This window comes from Pungitius pungitius, chromosome 8 (assembly GCF_949316345.1).
Source record: "Pungitius pungitius chromosome 8, fPunPun2.1, whole genome shotgun sequence".
Lineage (NCBI taxonomy): Eukaryota > Metazoa > Chordata > Actinopteri > Perciformes > Gasterosteidae > Pungitius > Pungitius pungitius.
This window is the reverse complement of record NC_084907.1, coordinates 9142817-9154490: the sequence shown is the minus strand read 5'-3', so window position 1 is coordinate 9154490 and position 11674 is coordinate 9142817. Positions and strand designations below refer to the sequence as shown.

Genomic DNA, 11674 nt, shown 5'->3' with positions numbered 1-11674 from the left:
TATTCAACGTCTTTTCAACCAAAAAATGTTCACTGGGAATGTCTAATATGTTGTTGCTTCATTTTTATGGTGGAGTTCTGGCAACAGCTGCCAGTATTTCACCGTATTTTTGGGGGGAAAATTCAGGTAATAATGTTGTTTGGTTCATATTCTCCGATATTAAGTGTATGTAAGCAGCCTTGTAGGCAAAAATCGACACAAATTTTAAATTGTCAAACCATCATTCATTTGATCATGTATTCATATTGAGGTAAAGCTTTTATTGTGAAAACCAAACTGCGTTGATTCCGGTCTTCTACTGTACCCTGCTGACTTTGACTTCGATAGATCATCAGGTGGCCATTCACCGAGTGTGCTCGGAGGCTCTTCAAACTGGTCTCAGAGCAGCCGGGGGTCGGGTTTCAGGACCGCGGCCAGCTCCCAGCCTCCTCCTCTTCTCCTCGGGCGGCAGAGCTGCAGCACAACGCTTCCTCCTGTTGTCCCTCCCTGTGACCCCTCCCCCTTAATATCAGCTCTCATGATAAACCCCTCCTATGTGTCACCGTCTGCTAGACTTGAAAGGCTTGGGAAGGCAACCAAACAGACTCTACAACACTTTCATCTTTATTTCTTGCTGAGCTGATTTGACCGCGGTCTTTTCTCCTCCAGAGGTGATCATCAGTCAGTTCTCCGTCTCCACAGCTGCTTCCCCTGGGTCTCTCTCTCCCCCGGGTCTCTCTCTCTGTGGCTCCCTGACGCTGATCTGCATCTTTTCCTACTTTTGCAGTTTTACCTTTGCAGCGGCAGGTAGCTGTTATTCGCCATCCAAGGCTCGGAGACAATGTTGGACCCGTCTTCCAGCGAGGAGGAAGGGGATGAGATAGTGGAGGTGGAGCGCAAAGAGGTGGCAGCCCCGAAGAGCGCCGGGGGAGCCCGGTTGTCACCGGGCCGAGCCTCCGACGGCCACGCCGTCGGGGGGCTCCAGCCCCGGTGCCGTGGGAGTGGCGGCGGTGGCGGCGGCGGTGGTGGTGGCGGCGGCAGCGCCCGACCCTCCAGCCCCAGCCCGTCAGTGGGCAGCGACAAGGAGAAGGAGGACCTGGAGAAGATGCAAAGAGAGGAGGAGGAGAGGAAGAAGAGACTCCAACTGTATGTGTTTGTGATGCGCTGCATCGCCTATCCGTTTAACGCGAAGCAACCTACCGACATGGCCAGGAGGCAGCAGAAGGTAAGATCCGTCCGACGAACGGGGAACCTCCCGCTGGGTTTTAAATACATATTGCTGGAGGAAATTACTGAGTTACATGACACCAACTGTTGCTTCCACGTACGCACCGTGTTGCTAGACGTCCTTTGGTCAAATATTCCCAGAAGGAAGAAATACAACTCAGTTCACCTTTATAGTCAGAGATGATTTTTCTACATTTTATTAGTTGCACCGCACAGACTTCTATTTCAAAAGATCGTGCACTGTGATGGATGGAGTGCAGTCTGAGATGAAAGTTACACTATACCTCACTGCACATTAAGGTTCATCAACATATTTTCACTTTGATTAATAATTATTTTCTGTATGATATCATGAAAAGGTGAGGCCAGACAGGTTTTTAAAGACAGAACGAAATGTGCTAAACCCATAAAGAGGGACGAGCTGGCAACACAAAGGAGCAGCTGAAGCATGACACTGGAGAGCGTATGTGTGTATGTCGCTCCCACCATATGAAGACAGCCACTGCCCCCCTCCCCTCATGCTACTCTGATGCAGCTCTTACCAGAAGCAATCTGTTGCACAGCAGAAATTGATGCAGCCTCACCAGTGGATGATATCCCCTATGAAGACATGTTTCTCAGCTTAAATATTGGTCCTTCAGGGGTTTATTGGTTTTGTTTCAAAACTACAAGAAAACATGACAGTTTTAAAAATACAGTCTATGACTTGGATGTAGATCTGTTACACAACAGTATTATAATGAGTTAAGACATACCTGTACTAGAATCTTAATTAAATTACAGTATAAATTCTGGATCTATACTGAGAGACCAGCAGTGTCGTAAAAGCATGTCATATTAGTTAAAGTCATCCACATAAGTTAAAGTCACGTATGATAGTTGTAGATATAGCTGTATTGCCTGTTTGAACTATGCATATAATCTAGTGAAGATGGCATACGGCAATTATAACCAGACTTAATAGAAGCACTTGTTTGCTTAATGATCCATTATTTCTTTCAGCACGTGTCACCTTACCCAAGTTATATTCAGGGGATAAAGATGGTAACAGTGTAAATAAATCCAGGGGGAAAAAGTCTTAGGCAACAGATGAATGAACCAGATAATGATAATAATACTAATGTCAAACTCAAATGCTCATATAAGGAACACCTGAAAGTACTTTCATGAAAAGGAAAGTGACACTGATTCACAGCAGCACTAGTTTGAACTCAAAACGGCGCAATATGAAACCCACTAATGGGTCAGACTACCAATCCTAACACACTTCACCAGAGAAGATCCACACATGAACACAGTTTGAAGGCTGCCACTTTTCTCCCCGGGCTGTCTGTCTGAATCTCCTGGCCTCTGAACCGCCATAGCACACATCAGTGATTGAGCTCGTTGGCTTACACTATTCTGCTGCTGGGCGGGGAAAAGGATGGCACCTGAATATACTTGGGTGAGACTGCAGAGACTGCATAGAGATCAAATAGTATTTAATTGTGTTTTCTTCTAGAGCACAAAGTAATACAAGTTGTACATTAACTAATGGTACCTTCTTTCTCAATCTATACCCGAACACAGCACAGACAGCTCTGTGGGTGAGGGAGGAGCTGGTATTAATCACATAGACCGAGGTGTCAGCCTGACAAGTTATTCTTTCCAGCAGCCATTAAGGGTCTCTGCTTGTCAATCAGAGCACACAGTTCTGAGGCATCGGAGGGAACAGTGTTTCAGACTCAGAGACATCCGAGTTTATGATACATTTGTATAGATTTTGTTTGTCAGTAAGTAATCTTACTTGACACGTGTAAAATAATTAAATTCTAAACAGGAGCAGAGATGACACACATAAAAGTCATGCATCAAGGCTTCTAAAAGGGGTTTTCTTTCCCTGCTCTGAATGATATAGTTATAGATAACACACACACATACTAAAGAATTGGGAGGTCTGGACAAGATCTTGGACTGGTCTTCAAACGGCAAAGAGTGTTAATTGTCGCGTGTTGCTGCTGGTGCAGGTTGAGGGAGGACTCAAATGCAGGACTTTCCAGGAACTGCTCTTTAAATCCCCAAACAAGGCAGACATACACAAACCACAGCATGTAACGTAGACAATGATGCGACAGGGGACAACAGGCACACAGGGCTTAAATACACTCATTCGACAGACAATCACAGGGACACAAGAGACATGATAAAACAAAATAAAACCGGAAGAAGAACCAAACCGTGACATGAATTTCCTGACTATCAGTTTACACAGAACACAATGTGTGTCAGTGAGAGAGAGTAAATAATACTAGTAATGACTAAGACAAAACATTTAAGTTTTCAAAGTGAAAAGACAGTGAAAGACAGTTGTACTTAGTCAAAGCTGACTAAGTGTATATATACGTCAGGTCAGGTCACGACAACAGGCTTCTGACAACTATGGATACCGACATGCAATGACGCCACAAAAGACAAGAGACTCACAGGGCTTAAATACACAAGGGAGGTGCAGGAGATTGAACGCAGCTGGAAACGATCAGGCAAGACAATCACAGGGGAAGACAGGACAAGGCAGGAATTGAAGTTACCCAGGAACACAAGAGACATGAAACTACAAAATAAAACAAGACAAGAACCCAAACCGTGACATATATATATATATATATATATATATATATATTAGGGCTGTCAAAAATAGCGCCAGTCTCTTTTTCCGTTATAATTGCCGCTCGACTTCAAGGTGTAACTTTTATTATTGTCCGGTGGAAATCGGGAGAAATTTGGGAGAAAGGTCGGTCCGGGAGATTTTTGGGAGGGGCTTTGAAATTCGGGAGTCTTCCGGAAGTATCGGGAGGGTTGACATGTCTGGTCCTCGCAGCCCTGGACCATCAGGAGCACAAACTCGTTTTGCCGACCGCAGCAGAGTGGGATAAACTGCAGAGGCTCGAGACCCTTCTAGAGCCATGCAGGGAAATCAGTCTGTAACATATCAAATAACATTGCTTTGATTATTTTCTGGAATAAATTAAACCAAGTCAAATATCAATAACATGTATTTATGTAAAAAATAATAATGATGATAATAATAATGATAATTATGTATCTGTGTCCTGTTATCTATCTTTGGTATGCATTTCAGAAAGAAAAAATGGTTAGGATTAAGGTGTAATTGCAAATAGTGATTAATCCTGATTATTCCACTGAAAAATCTGATTAATTTGCTTACATTTTAATCATTTGACAGCCCTAATATATATATATATATATATATATATATATATATATATATATATATATATTATATATATATACACACTAATATATTAGTTTCACCTTTTAAGTTGAATTACTGAAAGTAATGAGCTTTTGCACAATATTCAAATTTTTACGAGTTTCACCTGTATGTCCCTTAGCAACCCGACAGACAACAAATTTTCTTTCTCCCAACAAGTCTCAGTCTGATTAGGCCTGATTCTGTAATGCCAGATCTGGCCCAGGTTTAGCAGCCATTAATGGGCCAGAACCTGTTTTAGTTCTGGTTGCAGATAAACCTGGCTCTCATGTCGCAACCAGAATATGCCTGAATCTATAATGCCTGATTTGGCCCATGTTCGGCAGCCATTGTTTCTATGAAGCCATATTGGGCCCAGATTCTGCAGCCATCAACGGGCCAGAACCGGTTTCAGAGCTGGTTGCCGATTAACCCAGCTGCCATGTCTCAACCAGAGTAGGCCAAATTCTCTAATGCCAGATTCGTCCCATGCTTGGCAGCCATCAACGGGCCAGAACCGGTTTCAGAGCTGGTTGGCCAATAAACCCGGGTGCCATGTCTCAACATGATGTAGGCCCCGATTCTAGAATGCCTGATTTGGCACATGTTCGGCAGCCGTCAATGGGTCAGAACCGGTTTCAATGCTGGTTGCCAATAAATCAAGCTGCCATTTCTTAGCCTGAATAGGGCCGTTTCTATGAAGCCAGATTGGGCCCAGATGCCTAGTACAATTTAAAGTACAATTTAAGTGCTACAATTTGTTAGTGCTACAGTTTGTTAGTGTTTTACTCAAGGTACAGTCTAAAGAGGTGTGTCTTGAGTTTTCGGCGGAAGATGTAAAGGCTCTTTGCAGTCCTGATATAATCAGAGAGCTTTTTCTACCATCTGGGAGCCAGGACAGCAAAGAGTCGTGATCTCGCCGAGTGCTTTTCTCTCAGAGAGGGAGCAACAAGCAGCTTGGCAGATGCAGAGCGGCGTGTGCAGGTTGGGATGTAGGGTTTGACCATGTCCTGGATGTAGACTGGACCCATTCACAGCATGGTACGTGAGAACCAATGTTTTGAACTGGATGCAGGCAGCTACTGGTAACCAGTCAAGAGAACGGAGAAGTGGTGTGGTGTGGGAGTATTTCAGAAGGTTAAACACCAGTCGAGCTGCTGCATTCTGGATGTTCGAATGGCAGTAGCAGGAAGACCTGCCAGGAGAGAGTTACAATAGTCAAGGCGAGAGATGACAAAAGCCTGAATCAGTACCTGCGCTGCCTTCTGAGTGAGAAGGGGCCGTATTCTCCTGATGTTGTAGAGCGTGTACCTAGTGTAGATAGAGAAGAGGAGGGGACCCAGGACAGAGCCCTGAGGAACTCCAGTAGTAAGAGGACATGGTTCCGACACAGATCCTCTTCAGTTTACCCAGTAGAGGTTACTATGGTAAGAACTTGGTTAGGAGACCTTCTTGGGGTGGTAAAGGGGTGGTAAAAGAGGTAAGGGAGGGCGATAGAGGTGAAGTCGATGGGATACAGGTGGAAGGAGGTGGGTTAGAGAAAGAGGAGCGTATGTCAGCTATTTTTTGGTAAAATAGTTGACAAAGTCTCCCAGAAGAAGGGTGGAGGGGGGAGGAGAAAATGAGGATTAAATTCTGGATTGGTAGAAAGAGGGTTGGTAGAAAGAGCTTTTGGCGGCAGAGATAGAGGCAGAAAAAGAAGAGAGAAGAGACTGAAACGCACGCGGGTCATCGGGTGTTTGTATTACATTTCATGCTTGCAGACTGGCTCTCACGGCAAGCACCGGTTCAGATAACCACGGAGCCGGAGGGGATTTGCCGGCCCTTCAAGTCTTAAGAGGACAGAACGTTATTTTAGTCTCTGCTCTTAAAAAAGTAGAAAAAGGGAAATTTCTCTAGAATTATTTTGTCTATCTAGACCACATGTGTCAAACTCAAGGCCCGCGGGCCAAATCCGGCCCGTGAATGACTTATTTTTGGCCCGCATCATTAAATCTATTTACTATTAGAGCTGGCCCGCCGGTATATCGCGAAGCTTAGCCGCTAAAACGGAAGTACTCACGGCCAGACGCCGGTGTCCGGCTGCCCGTCCATTGCGGCCCGCCACCGGAGTGCGTACGTCCCGCCGTCAGCGAACCGTCGGTCTGACCGGCAGCCCCCCCCCCTCCCCCGTCAGCCGTTCGCGCCGATCATCATTGGCCCGCGTTCGGTCAAAGTCGGCAGTATCTGGCCCGATCCTGAAATGAGTTTGACACCTCTGATCTAGACAAATGTTGCTGTTAGGATAAAGGGCAACACCTGTGAGTGTGTTCTTATGTGCAATTATCAGTATATATTTTACTGGTTTTGTAATAAACATAGATGGCTCAGAGAATTTATTTTAAATTTTCAGATTGGCCTGAACTTACTTAATGTTTCCATCCCAATAACACACGGAGAGAGGCAAAACACAGATCAAATCTAGAGAGGCTTTACTACAGGCCTCATGGCACAGAAACTGGAGTAGTCAAATCTGGATTTTCAAATTGTCGTTGCCTATTGGATTGGAGTAGCCCCATGTGGAGAAGAGCGGCATTTCGCTTAAAAGCCCAAACATGTAGAGCAAGGAATGACATTCCACTGTGACATTAGGGCTTCCAAAATCCCAAGCTGACTCCCCTGACAAGATGGCTGCTGGATATATTTTAAAAATATAATAATACATTGATATATTTTAACGTAAGCAGCATTTATGATTGAAGAGATATGGGATGTTTGTTTTTTTACATAACTTTGGGAAGATTTGTCAGAAATTTCCTTGATCTCCTTAATCAGGGTGGATTGGCTTTGCTATTTGCTGTTTGTCTCGGTTTCTTTATTAGTGTCTCGCTTCAATTGATGTGTATCTGCCCTTATAAACTACAACCATTAGAGGATATGAAGGGCAATCAAAGCACAAGCTGCCATACTCAACTCACTCAAATGATTTTGATGTAACATGTTCTGTTCCATTGAAAGTTTTGTCATTGTAGATTATTATTTGGCTCCAGCACTAAACTTGCTAGGATTAGTTATTGGAAAAGCTTACTCGTATGTGTACAAAACGTTAAACGGATGATACAAACACCAGAAGCTTTGATTCCTCATCTGACGATTCATCACTAGAAAAAGAGTAACCGAGTGGTCTGGATGTTAGAAAAGAACAGAGGATTATTGTGCAAATAATTTGTATTAGGAAGTCAAATAACTGGTCTAAGTACAGAGAAGGAGTAAAAGGCTTGGGAATGGAAGACATTTGAAAACACATGACACCTTACACCCAGTTACAACATGAGTCTGTGTACTAGAGAGGAGACGTACAGGTTGACAGAGAATTAAAAGGTCATTTGCCATCCCCTGTTCAGATCAGACATTGGAGCTCATACGCCTACTTGAAACACATTTGCCAGTCAGCTGGGAAGTGGGTGGTACTGCACCAGGCTTAGGATGCTGTGGGTTGACAAAATATATAACCATGCCTGTACCCTGTTTGAAAGGTTCCTTTAATGTTCAGACCTGTCTTATGAATACATTTCAATCCGGAGAGACTTGTTGAAGTTTGAACACTGCTTTATTATAACATGCATGAATATTGATATTTCAAAGTGTTTGGGGCTTGGACTCCATCCTGCCGTAGGATAGACCAGGGGCCAGGATGCTGAGCCGAGCTATATCCCCCCCTTCGGGAGTCCAGACACTGGTGATGGTGGTAGAGAATAAGTTGCTCCAATTTCCTGATGTGCCAGTTACTGCTATAGATTGGAGGTGTCAGGAGTGGTGGCGGGTCGCTTTTGGTGCGCGCTGAAATGTGTTGTGGAATATTTCAATAAGCTCGGTAGAAGAGAATGATTTGTCTAATAAAACGAGTCTTGATAAATGATCAAAGCTGCAGAAAGTCCATTTATTGCTTGCAAGCAAGAGGTCAACTACACAGGCACGTATCACGGTGCTCTGTGGAGATGGCGTCTCAGAGCAGTGAAAATGCTGAGTTCTTATACACACACATGAAGGTCATTTCTGGTGGTATGCAGACACGAGAGATACTGAAACCTGAAACTCTAAACCACCTGTGAGATAACACAAATGAAAAGTTATAAATCAAGCAGGAAACAAATGAAGGCAAAGATAGGAGTAACAGGGTTCCTTTGTACGAGCATTCGGGTGAAGGCCAGTTTGACTGTCCTCCTTCACAAAGCTGCAAAAGACAACTTTTGGGTCTCCATTTTCTTCTCACATTGCTTCAACACAGACAATAATCACTCTTTTAGCATAAGATTATGTTATAACATATTTTACCATTACATTCCAGTCTTTTCATTATTCTTTAATCACACATAATATTGCAAAAAATATGTTTTTCTGAGACCAAGTCTCGGGTTGTTTAGCAAGCAAATGTGAAACAAAATTTAGAACACTAAGAATGAACACAGAAACATGAGGATATAAAAATGTCACTATGCGTATGTATCGAGGTCGTAAGTGTTGAGGTCGTCAAGGGAGTCAGAGTCACTGTTGGGGTTATTGTCAGTCATGTCCAGGGAACAAGTTTGGTGGTGAGTCGTTAGGTGGCACCTGGCTGTACATAGTCATTTGTTTTGCAAGAAGTTGGGAAATTGTATAACGGATCAATGGGATACCGCAAATTATGAATACGAAGAGAGCACCAAGGATAATAGTTACTTGTATTAATGTTCCTTTCCAAGAATACCACAGGCGTGTGATCCAATCTGGGGAGGGAGATTCGTCTTTTGCCATAGATTCCTGAAGTTTTGTCATATTTTGTATTGCCTGATGGATAATGCCTCCGTCTTTGTCATTTTCAGGGATAAACGTACAGCAATATTCTCCTACGATAGCACAAACACCTCCTTGTGCAGCAGTCAATTGGTCTAGTACCATGCGGTTCTGCATAATCATTAAACGCATGGCAGTCATTTCCTCGCGAATACCCTTAAGGCCCGCTAGAGTCATGTTTACAAACTTTTGAAACGATAATCAACTGTTTCTAATCGTAACGTGTTTTTTCCCACTCCCGTCCATGGAAACAGTGCCCACAAAACTTTAGCTGATGTACTGCCGTGTTTGAACTCGTCCGGCACATTGCTGCCCCAGACTTAGCTGTGCGGTGCAAAATTGACATCCGGGTTAAGGCCAGTATCCAATGCCCTTCTGGATCGTTTGTTTGTCACTGTTGTAGCTGTGAGAATAACAGTATGATCAGTAACGCCAACAGGAGCACATATTCCGCTCCACTGAGGAGGGAGAGACACACGGAGGCTGGTGCCACACAACCACCACCTTTTGGACACTGGATAAGTCCCGTTCTCACCAGGGAGAAAAGTGAAATGATAAACAGAACAATTAACATCTAGTGGACAATCTTGCGGATGTAATGCAGTAAAACCACAGCCAGAACATGACCATTTTTGGAGATGAATGGGCACATTTGCAGCCCTTTCTGCAGTGGGCTTGGCAAAAGATTACGTTATGGTTTTTGGCGCAGTCATTTCGGAAAGGTTGGAATTTGACATAATTGCAATTTAAATCTTGGAGAATCCCCCAATGAGGATCGTGTCACACTTAGCAGGGTCGGTTTTCCCCACCGAACGAGTCCCATTCCGAGCATAGCATAAAGGAAAAAGTGTTGGGCTTTCCTGAGCTCGGAGGGTGAACGGAGCCGTTTGGTTAGCCGAGTACTGTTTGATATCGTGATGTTGTGAACAGATAGAACTATTTACCTCCTCCCATGTATGGAATGCCGTTTTAGTCAAAATTAAATAAATGAACAAATACACGGTAATGCATAATGACACTGCATTTCATAATAAATAAATTAATAAAAACACGGTAATGCATAATGACACTGCATTTTATAATAAATAAATGAATAAAAACACGGTAATGCATAATGACACTGCATTTCATAATAAATAAATGAATAAAAACACGGTAATGCATAATGACACTGCATTTCATAATAAATAAATGAATAAAAACACGGTAATGCATAATGGCACCGTAATGCATAATGACCCAGTATTTCATTTCACGTTCTTATATGCAAATCAGGGGGCGTGGCTATCTATCACATTCAGAACAGACAACGGAGACGTGTGCAAAAAGGGCTGGCTAAGGCAGTGTTTCTCAACTGGTGGGCCGTTTGTCTAGAGCTGCCGAAGTCGGAACCGCAAGCCCTAGTACTTCCAGAAAACCCTCAATATGTGTCAAAATAGTATCTGCAGATAACCCATGTTGATCGATTTGATCCGCTAATGCTAGCATGCTATCTCGGAGCCCACCGATGTCCTCCATTATGTCAACACTCTCACGTCCCTTAGCCCAGTAGTTCTCAACTTGTCTGGCTCCGGGACCCACCTTTACCCCTTAATGACAAGCGGCGACCCAATTCGATCGGGGGGGGGGGGGGGGGGTGCTTCCGCGTTCGCTAGCGGTGTCGACGGCACACGGCTCTGTCGTCTGTTCTGAATGTGATAGATAGCCACGCCCCCTAATTTGCATATAAGAACGTGAAATGAAATACTGGGTCATTATGCATTACGGTGCCATTATGCATTACCGTGTTTTTATTCATTTATTTATTATGAAATGCAGTGTCATTATGCATTACCGTGTTTTTATTCATTTATTTATTATGAAATGCAGTGTCATTATGCATTACCGTGTATTTGTTCATTTATTTAATTTTGACTAAAACGGCATTCCATACCCATGGAGATAGTATGTCGTAACACCAAGAAGTTCCGTTGCTGTCGGATACAAACACGTCTTTGTCGGGCTGATACCACCCACTAACCGAGAGCCCGCAGAAACAACCTTCAGACTTCCCCAGGGGTGCTACAGTTAACTGTGGTTGATTAGAGCTGATGGGTAGCAAAGAACATACGTAACAGTCGGAAGCATTTTCTTTTGTCGCTACGTGTTGAGCATAGCGCCACCACATATTTGCAGAATATTTGTTCAATGGGTTTATCCCATTGTCGAGCCAGTTGTCTGGGCGGGTCAGTGCTCTCTTGGTGCGGTTGCGAATGGTCGAGTTAGAGTGAGTTTTGTTGTCGCGTTGGTCACGTAAGTCGTCTAAATGTTTCTGGTGGAGGACAAAATATGGAATTAACACACACAAAGTGACACTTGCAAATAAACACATGGTTATTGAGTTCCCCCCAGTCGTCTAAGGGGGCT

The 11674-nt window shown here is 43.7% G+C and overlaps 1 protein-coding gene across 7 annotated transcripts in view; it reads left to right on the top strand.

Moving 5' to 3' along the window:
• Positions 1-282: 282 nt before the first annotated feature.
• Positions 283-11674, top strand: part of cadpsa (Ca2+-dependent activator protein for secretion a) — a 131533-nt gene continuing 120141 nt past the window's right edge. For 4 of the 7 annotated variants that reach the window (XM_037490298.2, XM_062563812.1, XM_062563811.1 and 1 more), the window contains exon 1: positions 283-1204. In XM_037490298.2, coding sequence (XP_037346195.2) covers positions 821-1204 — 384 coding nt within the window. In that variant the 5' untranslated portion in view covers positions 283-820. The remainder of the gene's footprint in view (positions 1205-11674) is intronic. The other 3 variants (XM_037490297.2, XM_037490291.2, XM_062563810.1) reach the window with 2 other exon arrangements.